We start from the raw sequence: 21,782 nt of genomic DNA, 5'->3' as shown, positions 1-21,782 counted from the left end.
ATAGATGAAAGTGAGGAGTCTGGCACAAGTAAGTGCAAGCAATGTCAAGACTCAGCTAATACACTCTTGGTCGCCAATCCACTCGCCCAAGTTAAGATCCCCTGGGGGCCCTTTTAGTAGCCACTTACGACAGACAGGGGATACCGTGGTTGTTATTCTACCGCCCCCAACCACAGAGAGATTATTATGTATGTAAGACAAGCACAAGTGTCCCTAATTCTGTCAGTAAAAAAAAAAAAAAAACATTTGGCATGCAAAAACCGCTATGTGAAATATTTCAGCTTAGAACCTTGGCCGGTATCTGTCATCTAACGTTCAATGTTGTGCGAGTAATTTCAAAGAATTCTACATGATTTATTTGCTGCGGGTCAGTATTTATCCCTCGACATTGACCCAAAGCGGTTTTCCAGGGGGAACGCAGTAATCATCTATCTATCTATGTATCGAGCACTGAAAATTTGTCTGCTAAAAGAAAGAAGAGAGTAAGGTCCCCTTGGCCACCAATCCCGACGTAACATTAAAGGTGCTTTTGTTGCGGGTTTCCCCTCAGTCAAACAGAGTGTTTGTCCACTTAGCTTACTTAACATCTCCACCGAAGCCACGGTTCTAAGAAGAATCATGTTTAATTTCCTTCACCAGTGAAGGACACGATCGTGGTAGGGGAAACAGGGCGGAGGGGAAAGGAGACTCTTATAAGATGACGGGGAGTTGCCTAAACCGTCGCAGACGCTTCAGATTACGCTAAAGTAGCCGTTCCTACAGCACTATCACCATGCAGAAGATCGTATTAGCCGCATTTGCCTTCTGTCTGCTCTTTGCATTCGTGGCTTGCCAAACAGCCTACCCAGAAGGTATGACTTCATTTCATTGTTTGCTTTATTTCGGCCAAATAAGGAATACCCGATATTTGAAGTGTGCACAGGAAAATCCAACAGAGTTCAAAACTAGATATGTTACAGAAGAAGGGAAATACTTTCAAACCTTTTCCAGTCTTAATACTTTTTAAAATCTTGTCGAGTACTTGTTCTTTTTCTCTGGTACTACAAAAACATTATATTCCAATTTATCCGCCTAAATGAGTATTTAAATGAACAGTGTTTGGACTTCGTTGGTTTATCTCTTGGATTTTGTAACAAATGAAATGCAGTTTGGACTTTTGCGTTGCATAATACATAAGACCATATTATATTATGCTAACAAACAGTATTTTAAGTCAAAAGACAGAAGATTACGACTATGATGGTTCATCGTTGTTAAGTTTTCGGGTATTACTTGGAGTTTAATTTCCCATTAATGTCCATGATCAAAGAGCAGAGAATTGGCTGCCCAGTGATCTACGTTACAGCCTGAAGGGAGATCTAAGGCATCCTGAATGGCTACATGGTTTAACATTTTAGACGTACATGTACAGTAGTATTGAATTTAGAAATAGAAAGGTCCGTGTTGTTATTACTGTGGTCAAGATGGACTCTGCTGGTTTTTCTCAATGCATCCGATTTCTTCAACTATCCATAACCTGCTGTTTATTATATTTTCCCTGTATGACCACTGCTATTATGCTATCATGTGCAGGTATTTTCATTTGACGCAATCCAAGCTGCCTGCGTATCAGTTTTGACGTTCCATTTTACGCTATCAGATGACAGAGAAATGGATTTCTATTGGGTGATCTATAGCTGAGCTTTAATTAATTTTTTAGGGTCAACATGTGTCAGCATATATTTTTTTATCGTGACATCGTATGACACTGGAGTGTTGAGAGGGTATTTTTACTACCGTCTAAAAATCTGACTACGTCTCACGAGTTTGACTCACAATCTTGGGATTTCGAAGCCAACACTCTGTCATAGGCCCTTACTGAGAGATTTCTCCTGTAACGATTTCACATGTCGAAACAGCTGACAGAGCATCCTGCAGTGGTACCAATAACTCATTTAATTTCTTGTACTCTGTTCGTATTTTCCATGTACCGTCAATTGAATGATATTCCCATTAGTGATTAACCCTCCTGCCTAGTGGAGCTGTAGAGACAGATTGGAGAAAATACGCTCCTTGTGCCAATACGTGGGGGTGAATGACATTTTTTTAATCATTAGTTAAATCCGTATTCATTTGTAACCCATAGAAATACAAAGGCACGAAATGACGTGAATAGACAGTGCAAGATTTCCATTGAAATTTTATAACTAATTAAGATAGTGATGCTGATTTAAGAGGTAAAACTGCGAGATTATCAAACGCTGGCTGTGCCATTAAAGAGAGAAATGAATGTTCTCTTAAAATTAGTTCTATCACAAATATGACGCAGTATATAACCTAAAACTAGCTGAAATAGTATCAGTTTAGAGAAGAAATAATAAAATTAGAACACGAACTGAAACAAATTTGATAGCAGTGAAGAATTTTAATGAAGTGTAAGTCAGAACGAATATTAAAACAATTATAGTCTTGAAAAGGACCTGCTTGACCGAGGTGGTGTGGACTTGCTGGGTTCATTCGAAAGGACGTTCCGTTCTCTGTCAGGACGTTTCACTCAGCCTGCACCAGAAATGAGCACCAGGTTGATACCTGGGAACAACAGTGCTGAGACGTAGACCTCTACAATTCTCGTTAGAGCCGAAGTTCCTAATAGTGAAAGCTTTTAACCTTTCACTCCTCCACGGGCCTTCATGGCCTGTACGGAAACGGTACATTTTTTACTGATGTCTTGAAAGGGGAATGCAGCGAGTACATTTCTAAGGGCCGGGCTGAGTGGCTCAGACGGTTAAGGCGCTGGCCTTCTAACCCCAACCTGGCAGGTTCGATCCTGGCTCAGTCCGGTGGTATTTCAAGGTGCTCAAATACGACAGCCCCGTGTCGGTAGATTTACTGGCACGTAAAAGAACTCCTGCGGGACTAAATTCCGGCACCTCGGCGTCTCCGAAGACCGTAAAAGTAGTTAGTGGGACGTAAAGCAAATAACATTATTATTATTATTATTATTAACATTTCTAAGGCTGAAGTGATGTCATTAGTTAATGAAATGGCGTATGGATTTTATTGCCGGGAGTGTCCAAGGACAAGTTCGGCTCGCCAGATGCAGGTCTTTCGATTTGACACTCGTAGGCGACCGGCGTGTCGTGATGAGGATGAAATGATGATGAAGACGACACATACACCCAGTCCCTGTGTCAGTGAAATTAACCAATTTTCGGTTAAAATTCCCGACTCTGCCGGGAATCGAACCCGGGACCCCTGTGACCTAAGGCCAGCACGCTAACCATTTAGCCATGGAGCCGGGCGTCATTAGGGAAGATACCTACGGGGATTGATTGAACGTCGAGTAAGGCAAACAAAACTTCAACAGATTGATCATACGATGTGTATTCTTCAAGAATGGAAGTACTGTGTAGTAACTGAAATCGAATTAACGTGTGACAAAGCTCGTCCAGCAAGTTTGCAATTTCGACTAGCGGAAAGAAGTGAGCTCCCAGGCGAAATTAATCTTAGTTTCTGTACGGTAGCGAAAGATGGACTCAGAATTTTTTACTCACATCTAGAAATAACGGATATGAAATTGGAAAGAATTATTGCGGGTATTAAAAGCTGGGAGCGATGACAGGAAATTACCTTGAATGAGAAGAAAAAGGCTCACTTGTATAGGAAGGGTGACGTTGACTTCATTGGTACAGTTATGTGAGGTTAATGGAGCAAGTAGTGGACTCAACCACGGAGGGTAGGAAAAGCAGGAACTACTGCTCAATGATTCAAAGGTAGAAGTAATCGAAGCCAGAGAGTTAGTTGCAAAATGAGGATTCTGGAAGCTTTTAGTTAATCCACAGGGCTTTGATGACTGCTAAGTGAAAGCCATAACCATCTATTACAAAAATATATGTGCAGTATGTATGTATGTTATAGTCCCTGTCCTATACTTACTAACGTTACACTTAGTACAAGTTACTTGTATTGTGAAGTTACTAAATTCTTTATATGAGGTAGTCTTATAGAAAGCCAGGCCCGTGTTGCAGGGGTAGCGAAACTGTTTCTTACTCGGAGGTACCGGGTTCAGTTTCCGAGCAGGTCTGGGATTCCTACCGAGATCTGAGGGCTGCTCTGAGGTTTATTCAGGCTACATGATTACAACTGAGTAACTATCTAACGATGAGGTAACGGTCCCTGTCTAGTTATCCGGGATTAACGGCCGAAAGGGTTCCTCGTACCGACCACGCGACACCTCGTAATCTACAAGCATTCGGGGTGAGCAGTAGACGCATGGTAGGCCAAGGCCCTTCGGGACCCTTGCTCCATGGGTGTTTTTAATCGTAATTAAAAGGGCTTGTGATTACTCTTTTTTTTTTTTTTTTTCGAATTTGTTCTACGTCGCACCAATAACTGGGATGTTGGTGACAAAGGGATACGGCAGGGATAGGATGAGAAAGGAAGCGACCGTGGTATTAATTAAGGTACAGCCCCAGCATTTTCCACATTTTCAAATAGAAACCCCGAAGAGCCATCTTCCAGATTGCCGACAGTGGGGTTCGAACCCACCACGTTTCGAATGCAAGCAAACAGTTTCGTAGCACAAACCACCTAGCCAACTCACTCGGTGTGTTTGTATTCATTTCATTTATGAACGTTATGGTTGCTTGATGTCGTGAAAGTGATATTCTGGTTTTCGTATCAGATGCAATGTTACCATCTAGAGGTATTTAAACAATATATTGTATTACTGTATTTGAAAAGTGAATACATGTAGAGTTAGTCAGTTCCCACACTTTGACTATCGAACTAAAATTCAGTGTAGTTCATGAGTAAGAGAATATTGAAATAAGTATAGCTGTGAGAACTTCATCATCAATCTCCATCAGTTTGAAATGAAATGCACCCCGTAAAATAGATATTTAAAAGCAAAAGCGAAAACAGCTTTTGCATTACTTTTCTATCTTTAAATCGCAACGGCACAGACATGTTTTAAGTCCAGGATGGGTTAGGAAAGGGATAGGACAAGGAATTGACTTCACCGTGGCCTTAATCTACCGACATCATATTACCTACTCGACAAGCCCATCACCGTAGTTACGCAACAGCGTGACCTATGTGTAATATTCGATACAAAATTACAATTTAAGACCCACATAGAAACATATACAACCAAGGCTATGAAATTACTAGGCATTCTCTATCGCTTCACAGAAATTTCTGACCCCTTTGCTCTTCGTCACTTCTTCCTTACGATCATTCAACCTCTCCTAAACTACTGCTCTCCGATTTGGACAACAGCCTCCCCCTCCAATACTAAGCAGTTAGACAGAGCAGTGTCCTTCTTTGCTGCAATTGTAAGGAACAGAAACCCCAAGCTCAGAAATCTGTCTACGCAGCAGGTATTAATGGCAATTAATATGTCACCGCTGCACATCAGGCGACAGGTAGCTGACCTGAGATTCTTCCACGGGATCTTAAATGGGCATTGCCGCTCGGAACATCTTGTCTCACTCTTCTCTCTGCGTGTTCCTTCCCGCTCCACCAGAACCAAAGACCTTCTCCACATTCCCCACACTCAGCACTCAATACTTCAACGATCTTTCCTAATCCGCCTCCCAACACTCTTTAACAATATTAATAGGAGACAAGAGCTTGATATAGCATCAAATAAAATCATGTTCGAGAGGGGTGTAAACAGTCTCTTAAAGACAAGTTGATGTGAAGGGATTACACCGTCATCTTGACCCACGACGACTTGGCTATGAACATGGACTTTCTCATGTTTTTCAATTTGGATAGTTGTTATTAGTAGGCTGTGTACCTGATCTTGTTATATTTTGTTATGTTTGTTATATTTTATTATGAAAGTTTACGTTTGTTAAATAGTCTGATGGCAGTGCAAGTGAAATTTGCGCAGTGTAGCTGAAGCTTGTGCTTCTTGAATAAATAAATAAATAAATAAATAAATAAATAAATAAATAAATAAATAAATAAATAAATAAATAAATAAATAAATAAATAAATAAATAAATATTTATAAATTTCACCCGGGATGAACAGCTCAGGTAGCAGAGCTATTCTGAGCGCAAATTCGGGAATTCGATCTCGGCTCATTCCGGTCGTATATGAAGGTGCCGTGGACGAATCTCAGGTCAGCTACCTGTCGCCTGATGTGCAGCGGTGACATATTAATTGCCATTAATACGTGCTGCGTAGACAGATTTCTGAGCTTGGGGTTTCTGGTCCTTACAATTGCAGCAAAGAAGGACACTGCTCTGTCTAACTGCTAACTTGTCGGTAGATCTATTTGCACCTTAAAGAACTTTCGCCATATAACATTCCGGCTCCTCGTCGTCTCAGAACACCGTAAACGTAGTTAGTAGCACGTAAAATCAAAAGCATTATTTGATTCATTCACGCATATTGTAAATGAAAGCCACAACACAGTTCATTCCCTTTACGGTTCGACTAACCAGGGAAATGAGTTGAGCCCATTCATGGAGAATGTATAGTCAGTTCAAAAAACTGAATCGATAGTGTTGCGTGTTCCTCCCACGTAATATTTTATCAGACTTAATTTTAATTATTATCAAAGTGTAATTCACCTCCCATGTAGATACAAACTCTGTATGTACTCTCAACAAACATTACATCTAAAGGCTGAATTCTTTCTGAGAAAATGTATCTACGAAAACATTTTACAATACCATGGACTCATTCTTTTTATTGAGCTGGTATACATATTGAAAATAGGGCTTGAAAGAGTAGTTGTTCTTGTTTATATCGCAGGTTTCTTTTAAGTCTAAGATAGGTAATAATTTGTTGTAGAAAGCTTCAGTTGTGGTCTAATTCTGCGCGAAAACATACAAGTTTTCGCTGAAACTACGTTTGGAAAGGGGTAGAACTGGGAAAGTTGTAGCATGACTATATTAGTATTTGCCTGTTATCAGATGAGAAATCAATCACAATAAACATGTTTAGGGCTGATGGTAGACATTGAACCCACCGTCTCCAAAACGTAAGCTTACAGCTTCACGACACCTGCTGTGTATCCAACTCAGTCGGTAGTAATGAATTTTAGAGTAGTCGTTCTCATCATTTGGGAGACTGCGGTCCGATAAATTCTTTTCTATAAGACAAGGATCCCGTCCTAATAATTTTACCGTTAAATGCGTTTCCACCTTTTAAGTTCGTAGAGGGGCTGCTGCAGGTCTTTCGAGTTGACACCATATGAGCGACCTGCGCGTATCTCAGGACTGGACCCAACCTATGATGAATTATAATGCCGTAGACGACACAAATACCCAACCCCTGAGCTAAAAGAAATTGATTAAAGAATGTTAAAACCCCCGACCCACCCGGGAATCAAACACGGGAGCCCTTGGGCCAAAGTCTTTTTTTTTGCTAGGGGCTTTACGTCGCACCGACACAGATAGGTCTTATGGCGACGATGGGATAGGAAAGGACTAGGAGTTGGAAGGAAGCGGCCGTGGCCTTCATTAAGGTACAGCCCCAGCATTTGCCTGGTGTGAAAATGGGAAACCACGGAAAACCATCTTCAGGGCTGCCGATAGTGGGATTCGAACCTACTATCTCCCGGATGCAAGCTCACAGCCGCGCGCCTCTACGCGCACGGCCAACTCGCCCGGTGGGGGCCAAAGTCTAGCATACTAACCAGTTAGGGTGGGACAGACAGCCTACAATCTACTGCTGGCAGGTCTTTATCATCATTTTAACCTCATCACGATATGCAGGTCGCCTATAGGAGTCAAATCAAAATACCTGCACCTGGCGAGCCGAACATGTCCTCGGACACTCCTGCAGAGGTAGTCGAATTTTTCAGGGTAAAAATAATTCCATGGGTGCTCCAGCTCGTACGATGTCGGCATGAGAAAGATCTCTGGTGACGCACGTTTGCAGCAAAATTCATTAAAACTCAGCCAGAGATCTCCCAACGGAGACCCATTTCTCTGCCAAGATTTTATTAATGAAGTCAGAGAAAATAAGGAATTAGACAGCAGTTCTTTCAACATCGGGAGAGAAACAATTCTCCAATAACTTCCCTTCCTATAAACGATTATTTCCCTCAATTTTTTCCCTTGAATTTCAACTTTATCTTCAAATCGTGATCTTTCCTACTTTTAAAAACGCCACTTAAACTTATTCGTCTACTAACCTCATTCCACGCTATCTCTCCACTGATAGGTCGAAACATTCCACTTTAACGAGCAGCTCGTCTCCTTTCTCCCAAGGATTACGCCTCAAAACTCACGAGTCTCAAAATTTACGGGCTAGAATTAGTAGCAAATAGTATCAAAACTTACGACTACAAACTAGCAGCCAAGTTACAATTCTAATGAGTCTCAATATTTGCACCACCGGACAGCAGGTGCCTGCAATGACCGCAGGAGGGAAGAGGTGCGTGGTGACTCATGCACGCCATTATTATAAATTTGTGTCAAAGGGAAAAAAAATGTTATATTAACTTTAAGACCACAGCAAAATATTTTAATAATAATAATAATAATAGTAATAATAATAATAATAATAATAATAATAATAATAATAATAATAATTGTACATCTATCTCTTTCATTCATCAACCATTATTTTCCCCTGTGGGTTGGGGTGGGAGAATAACACCACAGTCTCCCCTGCCTGTTGTAAGAGATCACTAAAAGGGGCCCCAGGAGCTCTTAAATTATTTAGAAGTGGCTAGATAAACAACTGATAAGCAACCTGCCACCATGGTGACTGCCCTAAATTCATATCAGTGGTGATTGATTTATTTATTTATTTATTTATTTATTTATTTATTTATTTATTTATTTATTTATTGATTGATTGATTGATTGATTGATTGATTGATTGATTGATTGATTGATTGATTGATTGATTGATTGATTGATCGATCGATCGATTGATTGATTGATTGATTGATTGATTGATTGATTGATTGATTGATTGATTGATTGATTGATTGATTGATTGATTGATTGATTGATTGATTGATTGATTGATTGATTGATTGATTGATTGATTGATTGATTGATTGATTGATTGATTGATTGATTGATTGATTGATTGATTGATTGATTGATTGATTGATAGTGCTTGGGTTGGTGACTGTGGGGCCCTTAATTGAGTCCAAGCATTGTTTCGACCCACTTTTGGCGGGCTCCTTGCTTTCATTTACCTTAATCGACTTTCCGTGGTCAACTCTTGTTCTTTTACGACCCCGACGTTTCCAAGGTCTAGGGAGTCTTTCATTTTCGCACCCTTCGTGGCCCTTGTCTTACTTTGTCCGGTACCTTCACTTTTCGAAATGTGGGACATCATCCATGTTTTCCCTCTGATTAGTATTAATAGAGAATGGCTGACCAGTTGCAGTCATTGTTAAAACAGTAATCACCACTTTTCCTTCATTGTTTTGAACACTTATTGATTTGCATTGGCCATTTCCACAATTTCTTGGCTGGAAAAAGAACTACTATCACAAAACATCATCATCATCATCATCATTATTTTCTGAGCTCTGCAGTCCCTTTGACGTCATTTAGCGACAGAATTTCGAAGGTACCTACTAGCGACTTCGCCATATTTTAGATAAAATTCTGACAAATTTTAATTTATGACTCGATATATTTGGTGAGCCAAGTAGTCAATAGTATATGGCATTGCGGTTTGTGTAACCGCGTGGGCGCGTGATGTTATATATTAATTAACGGCATCTGAGAGTGCAGTATTGATACTACCGTTTGTCCAAGGAGAACCCAGTGATAAAAAAGAATGTAAGTGATCATACAACAGTTCAACCTTACGCCGTTCACCGTACTCCTTATCCTATTGTCTAATACCATGGTCAGAACTGTCCATTCAACCTACCTTAAAGGTAGCAAGATATGGGCTTCAGCAGGTTCTTTCTGCCCTCCTGTAAAGTTAGTGAAATGTCACTTTACCTCTGATGTCCAGATATTAAGTTAAGCATCATTGGGTGTTGTCAGTGCTGGGAGGCACTGATTAGGACGCAGACATTTAGGTTTGTATAAGGTATTTTTTAAATGTTACTTATTGAATACATATTGATAAGATCATCCAGATGTACAGATAGAGTAGGGAAATTCTCGAAAAGGCGGGGAGTCTGAACTGAAAATCTACTTCTCCGAAGCTCCTGCACCACTCAGCTTACTGAGTTGCATGTATCTGAATTACGCTACAGAGGGAAGTTTGGTTCTGCCAGTAGGCTGGGAGAATATGCAGCCTACCCTGTTACTTGTGTGGCCGGGTCTCGTGCAGAAATCCAAGAAATCCAAGTTACAGTACAATAAACATTGTTTACAACTGAATTTGCTTTCTTTAAAAGACATGAACCAACATTTATCTAGTATTTCATGAACTTTCCTAGGATGGGGACATTCGATGTTGAGAGGGAGGTTAATATAACCTTGATTATTTTCTGAACTATCAGAAACAATTCAGTTAACAAATCATTGTTCATATTTGATTCCAGGCCCCTGTGAGTCCGGCACAGTGAAGACTGTGGATTGTAATACCTGCACTTGTACAAAAGATGGAAAAGGATACGTGTGCACGAGAAAGATGTGCGTAAGAACTAAACGAGGTAAGTGTATATTCCCTGCCAATAAGATTTGGCCTTCTGAATATTGTTATTCAACTCAGTTTTTAGAATGGGGTCCAAAATTATAAACACATATAGACAATAGTAATTAAATGTGGTTTAGTGACGTAAAGCGTGGTTGATAGTATCTGATCAGGATTTTAAATGATGATTTGAATTATTTGTGTACTTATATAAAGCAATGACTACAGAAGCAAAGGTACCTGGCGCAGTAAACCAGAATTTGAAAATAGGACTTGTGTTCATCTGAAATATAAAATTATGTACGATGGTTGTTTCATAAGTTGTACATTCCAAATATATAGGAGCACAGTGAGTATAGTACACACGTTTGAAAACACGTGTCTTTGCCACCGACTAATGACATCTGTGTACGTTTGTGGTTAATTACCAACACATGAAGAAGTTAGTGTGCTACTAGCTGTGCTCCAAGATGTATATAAGGAAAGCTGAACAGTGGTCACATGTGAAAACTGAAGTCTCGGTGCAGAAATGAATGTCAGTGACACGTGGGGTCAAAATTAGTATTGACTTGTCAAACGTCTCCAACCTTCAAACACAGATTTGTAGCACCTGTTACACTGTCTCAGAGTGGAGGTTCGTTTTCATTCACACAAAGATGTGAGTGGTCGTTATTGGAAAGTGCTTCAAAGGAGACAAGCGTTAGAATGTGAAGGAAGTATCCATCCATACGCGTATTTCTGTCTTGACACGGTTCAAATTATACCGTTAAACAGGATTTTCACATGAACAAGATTTGTACGCCTAATAAAATAATGACTTATATTTATGTAACTTTTGATTGTCCAGTATAAAGTCTATGCACGTTAGGCTGTCTGTGGAGATGTACGGTTTTCTTCGTGTTTCTTCCAATGCTCTAAAGTCGACTTATTTCCTTGGAAACGGATATATGTTATTTGGTAAGATTGGCAGATGAAGTTCTAGTTCGATATCAAAGAGAGTAATTCCTCACTGAAATTTGATAGGGAAAATATTGAAAGTTATGTGTTAACCGGGTAGGCTATTAGTGTTCCCAGTCAAGATCAGTGAAATGTATATAAACTGCTGTCTTTGTTAAAAACCAAGTATAAGGTGAAGTGTTTTTCCAACAGAAGTACCCCTCTGGTGTTTTCCAGTTTTCGAAACCTGGGTTTTCGCATGACAACTGATGTTGACTCGCTATTGGATGTTCTAGCAAGAATTAATGTGGCATGCGGTCAGAGGTGTATTCGGTTACCAGAAGATTCGAACCTAAAACCCAAGGTTACCGCAGGGTCATTCACCCAGTACTACTCCATACGGCGGAATGTTGGCCTGTGATGAAGAGGCATGATCAGACCCTTTATGTGATGAAAATAAGGATGCTAAGGTGATAGGCGTGTTTTTTCTACAATTGGCTTTACGTCGCCGACAGAGATATATCTCATGGCGATGGTCGAATAGGAAATGACTAGGATTAGAAAGGAAGTGGACGTGGCCTTAGAAAGGTACAGCCCCAGCATTTGTCTGGTGTGAAAATGGGAAACTTCGGGAAACCCTCTTCAGTGCTGTCGACAGTGGAGTTCGAACCAACTATCTCCCGAATTCAAGCTCACAGGTGCGTACCCGCAACTGCACGAACAACTTCCTCGGTGATAGCTGTGTGTTACACAACCGTAACACTTAAGCAATTAGGAGGTCAAGAATGTCCTCAAGATAACTTCAATACCGGCCAAGACGAGAGAGGTGAGACTGTGCTGGTATGGACATATGGCCTGAGCTGACGAATACGAGCACTTGAACTTGGCTTTCGTTGGACAGCGACCCCAAGGATAAAGAAGCAATGGATTGTCTACGGGAGTGTGTGCTATTCGCAGTCCACCCATCTGACACTGAAGATCGGTGAAGTGGAGAGCAAGTTGTAGAAAGTTGTCCTTTCAGCCTGACGGGAATAGAACCCGTGAAGGAGAAGCGCTTTACAGTAGCAGCTCAGTTCAACGAGCAGAATTCAGTGGTATTTCAACAGTTTTTCTCCTGAATGTACACTTCAGCAGAAACCCAGCACAACTTTGTTCAGGTTATCAGACAGAAAGTGGTAGCAGCAGCTGAGCACACTCTGGTTCAGGTTAAAACGCAGAAGGTGGTAAGTTCCTACTTCAAGATAACTGCAGCATTGAGTTTCAGATTGTCAGATAGAAGCTGATGTGTTTTCCAACAGAATTACTTCTGAAAGCATACTGGAGCATCTACTGACAATGTTTCAGTTCGGATCACTGAGCACAAGGTGATATTATGTCTTTCTACAGATTAACTTCTGAATACGTACTGCAGAAGCTATCGAGTATGTTCCATTTTAGGCCACTGAGCACAAGGTGATTCTTCAGATATGATAACTCGTAATCGTACTCTGCAAACGTAACTGAACATCTTCCTCAAGAGGGCATATGATCTAGATATTAGGTCCTTTTAAAGAAAAATCATCTTCGTTAACATCACCATCATCATGTTCCTCAAGATATGCTTTAATATCTGTGCTGGTCAGGATGTATGCATGGGTCCCTATTCGGTGACGCATCACAAGGCTTCGTCATCGGCAAGCCTACCATATACATTAAGTGTCTTGACCTGATTTATTATGAAACGAGATAATGAACAGGTGTTTACAATTATAATAATTTACACCATAATAATGTCTAATTTATTCCATTAGTAGTGTCCGATACAGTGACTATTGTTACTGTACAATCTGTAAGATGACCGCCAACACATAACTGCTTAATATTTGTTTAATAGGTTTCACCGGTAATTTAAGTCTTGTTAGGACTAATATTTACTCAATTTCACTCAAAACTAAACCACCCATTCATGATTTTTTTAACGGCTTGACATTTAAGTTCCAAATATCGTCTAATCATCTGAATGGACATCTATTGTAGAAACTGGTATAAAAAAGCACATTCTGGAGGGTTAATATGAGCTATGACTTGTAGGTATATTTAAGTGTAATCTTCTGCATGAGATAGAATTTCTGTATATTATAGACTTAGAAAAGTGGTATTATGTATCAATGCTCAATCAATCTGTGACAGTGAACTAACTTATGGTAAGGTACGGGGATATTGCTGTTCGCTTACCTGGTTCAGTCCACAATAGTTTCATTTTAATGTAGCCACTGCCCAGTTAGAGCCTTATTTGATACTGAAACAATAAGCCACTCCTACGAGAAAGTGGTTACCCATTAAAATAAAATGCTCTTGTGCGTTATACTTATCTGTAATCTGTAACAAAATTTGTTTTTCTCGTGTTGTAAGTTTATACCAAATGCTCGTCCGACTGGTTGGCTGAATGTTCAGCATACTGACCTTCAGTTCAGAGGGTCCCGGGCTCGATTCCAGGCCGAGTCGGTGATTGTAACCTTCATTGGTTATTTCCATTGGCTCGGAGGCTGCGGTTTTTGCTGTCACCATCATCCCTGCAACTCACACACCACACATAACACTATCGTCCACCGCAATAACATGCAGTTATCTACACATGGCAGATGCCGCTCACCCTCATGGGAGGGTCTGCCTTACGTAGCCTACACTCAGCTAGAAATATTGACACGAAATTATATTACAACATGCACGCTTCGTGCTGGTATCCATCTCAACTTCTACGAAATTCTTTTCTGCAGGATCAGTAGAGAAATTACCAGTGGTTGAGCAAGGTGGAAGCGCAAAAGATGCTCTGATATTGATTTTCACTCTTTTGGTAGATGTTAGAAATACGAGTACCTGTCAGTGCCTTCCAAATTCACATAACTCCTGATTAATTGAACTGTTAGTTAATATAAAACATGGATTGGTGAAATGCTTCTATTTTAACATATGCTACTGTTAAATACATTTATAGTTATTAAATAATATTTTTAGTTGTGTTTTTAATAGACATTGGTGAAGGTAACTCATTATCAAATATTGTGGATCGTGGTATTTTCCTTTAATGAATATGTCGGTATCTTTGTTCAGGAAAAGAGTTAGTAAGTGGAACATATTTGCTTATATTTTGACTCTGTATGTTAGATTGGGTATCATGGCATAGAGGAGTATGAGTTTATACTTTAGAATTATTTTGCAGGTAAAGTATGATCCTTCACAGAATATTTATTGAATGTGTCACCTATCAGACGTCAGGTCTTGTTGTCCGGTGTTTCTGAAGATATTTTTAATTTCGTTTTTTAAATGAGTAGATAGTCAAACCCAAACAAATAATGCTCGATAGGTACATCAGGTGATATTCGGTGTCAACGAAAAACGTCATTTTGGTTCTGAGTGAAAATGAAATTTTGTTTAAAGTATAATCTCATATATGTCCAATCGATACAGTGACCTCATACTATTTTAGTGCGATATTCCGTTCAAGTATATTTATTGACGTTGGCAGTACAGTAAGAGAAATAGTTAGTATTTCCAGTTGTGGCTGAGTGAGCCTGCTGTATGACAGTTGTGCGGAGGCAGTGAGATCAAGCATGTCAGGCGAACACGATGCAGGGAAGAAGTGTACCGAAATGTGGAAGGGTAGGATAGGGGGAAGGTATGGATCATTGGGTGTGTTTTTTGTTGTTTTCGACTTCATCCAACATAGGCTGTGAGGAAAGTTCGTAACCTCAGTATTGATACAGCTCGGTGCGGAATACCAGTCATGATATTTGCACAGAACGGCTTGATATTTATGTTCTCATATCAGCAACACAGTAATGCCTACCATATTCGATTAGGATAGTCAGTATCGTACAGGAATTGATGAACAAAAATCTGTCAGAGAACGAAGAATACTTTTAATTCAACTCATTTATGGTGGTTAATAAGTGGCAAAACAAGAATGTTTCCCAAACTAAAGAGCAATCAACAGATAATTATTACCGAAACACATTCGGTATAATGGATTTACGTCCCACTTGCCATACCGGTACATGTCCTACTGAGGTCAACGTCGCCTGACTTGCCTGGTCTCGATGCCCCCACACTCCTGTCATACAACAGCCTCACTCAGCCTCTTGTTGTACTGTCACGGTCAGTAAATATCCTTGAACGAAATATCGCACCAGACTAATATTGAGTCCGCTGTGTCAATTGGGCATATGAAATTCCGCTTCATACCTAGAGCGGTCGGGTGGAAAACGTAACGTGAACTGTCAGGCTGGGTCTGGTAGACTCAATAAAAAAAACCATTATCGACACCTTTTTAGCGATTCACTTTCACAAAATAATTATTTTACAATTTCAAAAATTGGCATAATATCAATACTATGAAAACATTGTTTAGAATCCCTGACTCCATAACAAATTGAAAAATACCAACTGAAAATTACCGTAACATTCAGCGTTCAAAACACACGTTGATATGAAAATTTGTGGCAAATAGTACATACTTAATATATCTGTCGTTTAACACAATTTCCCAAAAAATGAACACAATGATTCTCAATATGCCAGCCATTTCCTCTATTTCATATATTGAAATCCTTCCACTTGATGCTGCCATATTCAAAATTTCATGGAAACCCTAACTTTATTATTTATTGAATTATCAGCCTGTTGGATAGATTAGACACGTCAATGATTGGGCTGAGCTTGAAAGACCCACTGCTATTTTGCGGAAGTGTGAGAAAAAGACTAACTGATGAATTTCCTACATGAGAACTGCAGCGCATTCCTATGACCATTACAGGAAGGTACAGAGACGACCAGCTCTCTGAATGCTGAAGCCTTGGGGTAATGGCAAAATTTCATACTGCTGGGTTATTTGTTCGGACTGACTCTACCTACATATTACAAAAAGGAAATTGAAAATATATTCCGAAACAATATAAAAAAGTCGCGTGATGAGACGATCATTTAATATAAACACTGAATTAGGGAATAGACGCACGGTTTATAGCTCCAGTGAGCGCCTCTCTAATGAAATAAATAACTAAAAGTAAATTACAATTGAATATTTAAAATTACGGTATGGGTATTTTAAAAGGTACATTAAAATATATTTGGTTTATGGGAAATCAATCACATAACGTTGCCACTGTTACGACAGTTAAAATATGTGCCCTTCTGTAGTACAAGTTTTACACTCTGCTATATAATAAACAGTGATACTTGAAGATTTTAAGAAAAATATCTGGTCCGATACGAACTGGAACTTTTTACTTAATAGAATGTTACATTTGCATAACTAAATTTTCAAATATTTACAGTGTTGAATAGGAAAATCATTTCTTTGTCTCCTTAGTTCGTAACTGATTGGGAATATTATTTCTCCTTTGTTGAAATTATGCTAAACATAAGGGTTTGTTAGATATCGCAGAAGTGTGAAGTGCTGAACTGTGCATGCTACTGGCAAGAAAATACATTATGGTGCAGAAAAACCCAATCACTAAATCTGCCGTAGTGTGTCTGAGCCCCGGAAAACTCACATAGTCGCTGCCTATGAATTAGGGAATATTTGATCTTTGTGTAGATATACAGGAAATACACTGCCATCCTTTGAAAATAAGGATATACGCTCTACAGTCAAATAATACTAATGATAGTACAAAATCGTGAGTGTATTCAAGTTGTTTGGAAATTGCTTATTTTGTTGTTTCTAGTATTCCTACTATCATTTACTAAATGTTGACTCCTTAATACATATTCCAGATGCCGAAAGCGTTGATTCATGTAATCCATATGAATCATTTACTCATTCCGATGGCTGCAACACGTGTACATGTCCTGCAAGTGGCAAGAAATCGCAGGCAGCATGCACACTGAAGTTATGTCTGCCAAAACAGTAACATATCAATCATGCTTCCCGAAGTAATGGTTGCATCCAGGTAAGTCATTGTGTATCAAGGTATCATAACCCCGGTTACCATTCTCATTTCCCTTCAGTGTAACCCCTTCTTTCTTTTCTTTTCTGTCGCCCACCCTGGTGTGAACTTGGCCCTGTTTTACAAACAGATATACATCCTGATGCGAACCATAATTGGAGGGAGATATTCCACTATTACATGCTCCTGTGGTGTATAGAATCTTGGTGACTTGTTTGTTGTATACGAAGGGATGCATATTTAGACAAACACGAAAAGTCAATCCCTCAGCCTGATAAATTAACCAGAAGTGAAAAAATCGTCGACTCCGCAGGAAGTTGGCCCAGGACCCTCTGAGCCGAAGGAAATTACGGTGGCCATTTAGTGAAGGAGCCGGATTACTTTCCAGAATCACTATCATAAGTATTTTTGAGAAAATATGTTCTCTTTGTGACAGGCTTACTGTTTGAACAGTCCACTTGTGTATGTTCAGTCCTCGGCCCGAACGCTGGTTTGATCCTCAACATCTCCACCATTAGCTGTCATAGACGGCCTAGGCATCACTGAAGGGGCGTACTAGGGAAATAAGGAGTGAGTTTCCTGTTCATTTCCTCACTGAGCCAGAAGTTGCTCACACATCACTCTGCCAAACCCAATGAAACGCATGCACAAACCCCATGTTCAACATTTTTCACACAATATATAACAGGGACTGACTGCATAAGGAATGGCATTACTAGCATCACTCATACCTCAGTCACTTTTATATTTTCAAAGCCAATGATAAGACTGAGACAGATCAATGAAGGTAACAAAATTATTCTAGTCCATACCAGAAGACACAGTGCACTGTAAACACTAGGTCTCGCCAGCAAAGGCCTAAATAAGCGCTTAGGTGTATGTTACTGTAAGCCAGGATGTAGACTACCTTAAGCCGGCCCCGTGGTATAGAGGTAGCGTACTTAATATACTAAACTTCACTTTGTCAAAATACAACACACCATACCACCAAAAACCACAGAAATATGCAGTAGTGAATACATTCCAGACACGCATCGTCGTTTCGCCTACAAAAACGGGAATGTGACGATCTTGTCGGAGAAATACTTACCGGCAATACATATCTCAAAGGACGAGAATTATATTTGGTGACCCATCTGTGTCGGTGCGACGTAAAGCAAATTGTAAAAGGAAAAAACACCTAACTAAATTCATTTCTTTAACTGCGACTTAAAAATGACTCCTTACACGTTAGCGATGGGTGCAGACCTGAGTCAGAGACACCGCAAATTATTTGCCCTTCAACAGCGGTACGTTTTGCTAGTAGGAAATACCTGTTGGGTGTCTGGAAGATACATTTCCAATTAAATATACCGTATTCATAATTACAGAAAATTACAATTTAGAGTCAAAATATCTCAGGTTGTGCCCTTTGATTAGGAAATCCGATTTGAATGGTATCCTTTACTGTAAACGAGCTTATGAGGAGAGGAGAAAACTGGTTAAGTATCAAATAAAGACAACGGAATTACCTACATTCACATAAAACTATAGTTAAATACAAAATACACTATTCATTGAACGAAATGTGCGCCTCCGATTAGCACTATTAGCTGCCACCCTCGGTGACACAGGTATGATTCCCGACACTGCCAGAAATTTAAAAATGGCTGGAGGGATGATTTGTGGTTAAAATGTTACATGCAGCTCACCTCCACTGGGGGCGGGGTGTGCCTGAGGAGAGCTTCACAACATCGGGACGTGTACACGAGTTTACTTCACTTTTATTGAATGAAAATTGGCTAATGAACCACTAGAAATGTTATTCTGGCCGAACGTTCTTCCAAATACTCACAGCGAATGAACCGAGTTTCTATAAACATTAACCTGGACATTCTCTCTCTCTAATAGGAAATATTCCTTTGAATGACTGAAGACGAATTCCAGGAATTTAATAGACTGAATTGCAGATTTGTAGTCATTCTTCTTTCTCTTGACGATCTCGTTTTGTTGAGGACATTCACCGCACGTAAATAGCTGTGGTGGTACCTATTAATACCAGCGCACGAGAAGTTTCAATATTTCTGCATACTTCAAATAAACAAATACCTGGTTGTTAATGTTATGGAATAACTGAGCCGAAGAAGTCTAAGATCACCAATGCAGTTAAAATCCCAGGCCCGGCCAGAAATCGAACTCGAAGCCCTAGTTCACCGATCGTTCAGCCAAGTAACCGGACTAATTCAAATTGTATTTCACCGTGTAAGTTGGCTGCGATATATGGGCTGCGTATTAGTAAGATTGTAGGTTCGAATTCCAACATCACCAGCCTTGAAAATGGTTTTCCGTGATTTTCCATTTCGACACCGGACAAATACTGGAGCTTTACCTCAATTAAGGGCCCCGTCCGCTTATTACGCAACCCGGTCCCTTTCGTAACCCAACGTCGAGCATCAAAAGTCTTACGAAGAACGGACGACCTTCCTGGAGCCCCAGCCAAGCACAACTGCCCCAGTGGTGCAAAGTGATTTACGACCTATGTGTGATATTGTAACTGTGTACATTCGTTTAGAATCAAGAAATATGTTGTCAGCAATATTTCAATACTTATCACACGGTGCGTATTTTCGTCAAAACTTGACGTCATGATTCCGACATTGCCCAGTGTCCCTGTCCCTGTCCCTGTTTTAACGAACTATAACACAAGAAGGTATGCGGTGAATTTTTGTGTAGGACTTTTACATTTCCAGATGCGATATTTTCCACCTATTCAGGTAATCTAATACATTGTTACCCACTTTGAGTTGTAAAATAAATATTGTTCGAAACTTTGCCAATATTATTTCTATTCTTAAATTTTCTTACTGTTGTTATAATGTAGGCTGATTCTGTAATATTTTGTGAGTTGAAGTATTGGTATAACATGTATAATTATCTTTTAAGAATTAATTTTTTCCAGGTGTCACGGGAGACCAATCTACTGTCGAATCTGCAGCTGAAACATCATATCGATCATCACTTGAACTTTGTCGAAATTATACACCTTTGAAACTCTGTAATGTAAAAATAATAAATTTATGCACATTAATATCTTTCATATTGGTTCTGTTTTAAAAAGGAATTCCTCATTGTGAGTACCTAAAGTATATTTTATTAAATGATTTTAAAAATCCTGGTAGCACCAAACCTATCCCACGATTATTGCCATTTGTGTAGACAACAAAATTTTCCGAAGTTAGAGAAAGGTAAACCCACTTGTCCTCAGAAGATGAAAGTCAAGGTCCATTGCCTGCCTGGATAAGTGTCTCAGACTGTAGAATGCTGGCCTTGTGAGCTCAAGTTTGCGGGTTCATTCCCGGCTGATTCGGGTAGCATTTCAAAGTATTCAGTTAATAAAAGAAAAATTAAGACACCTTAATTGCAGTATAGTTACGATGATAAAGGAAATGTAACTGTGATCATGATTATCTAGAGAATCTCTTCATTTTTTACGTAAAATAGCATTACAGAAATAAAATCGACTCAACTCACTCCTTCCAGAAATAGATAAATGACAGATTGAAAAAGGCCTACATTATTACAGTAAAAGAGACAAAATATATAATTAATATTAACCCACAACCACCAATAATGCGATCGCAACATAAAACTCGTAAATCCGGAATCCCTATCATTGTAAATTCCAGGAATGTCCCAGCTTATAAGTGAAAGAAGAATCTGTTACACAATTTAATAATATCAATTTAAGAATGCCCTATAAAATGGAAAATGACAGAACAATAAAAAATAATATAGAATTTACTTAAGCTGTAACGTATATTAGTGTTCCCAAAGGTGCAAGACTGGCCTCTCTGGATATTGTCAACCTTTACACCAATATTCAAATAAAACCCACATTATAAATTATAAACAACTACCTTCACCAGCACAAAAAGTGTCACACCTAGAATTTTCATAATTCCTGGACTTCCTTAAACTTGTCCAGGTTGTTTGTGTTTGTCCTAACACTTTCCTCTTCATGTTTACTCAGCACACCGCATTACCAACCACACCAGGAACACGCAATAGTAATTACATCCCTACACACGGGGTTAGCGTCAGGAAGGGTATCCTGCCGTAAAACAGGATCAAATCCACATGTGCGACACAGTTCCCACCCGCAACCCCACAGGTGTGGGAAAAGCGGTAGAAGAAGAAGATGCTCATTTTAAAAATTCGCCTGACTTTTTTTATTATTTCACCTCCTTAAGTAGATTTTCCAAAAAATGTGTTCATTTATTTTTAAAGAAAATTCCCAGTACCAATTTTAACGACTGTAACATCTTCAGTTTCTAAGATATGTTTATCATCATGTGAAGAATTCAACTCCTTCCTCAT

At 39.4% G+C, this 21,782-nt stretch overlaps 1 protein-coding gene across 2 annotated transcripts; it reads left to right on the top strand.

Annotated features, from left to right (window-relative positions):
• The first annotated feature begins 693 nt into the window (after nt 1-693).
• Nucleotides 694-20,500, top strand: LOC137496904 (protease inhibitors-like). 2 transcript variants are annotated; one of them, XM_068231100.1, is made up of 4 exons: nt 694-851; nt 10,472-10,582; nt 17,254-17,429; nt 20,365-20,500. In XM_068231100.1, the coding sequence occupies exons 1-3, from the start codon at nt 773-775 to the stop codon at nt 17,388-17,390; spliced, it is 327 nt and encodes a 108-aa protein (XP_068087201.1). In that variant the 5' UTR covers nt 694-772; the 3' UTR covers nt 17,391-17,429; nt 20,365-20,500. The 2 variants fall into 2 exon arrangements, with proteins under 2 accessions (XP_068087201.1, XP_068087202.1); XM_068231101.1 differs by having other exon boundaries at nt 20,349-20,500.
• The last annotated feature ends 1,282 nt before the right edge of the window (nt 20,501-21,782 follow it).

The sequence above is a fragment of the Anabrus simplex genome, chromosome 1 (genome assembly GCF_040414725.1).
Source record: "Anabrus simplex isolate iqAnaSimp1 chromosome 1, ASM4041472v1, whole genome shotgun sequence".
Taxonomy (NCBI): domain Eukaryota; kingdom Metazoa; phylum Arthropoda; class Insecta; order Orthoptera; family Tettigoniidae; genus Anabrus; species Anabrus simplex.
The sequence above is the reverse complement of the archived record's forward strand: the minus strand, read 5'-3'. Positions and strand labels throughout refer to the sequence as shown.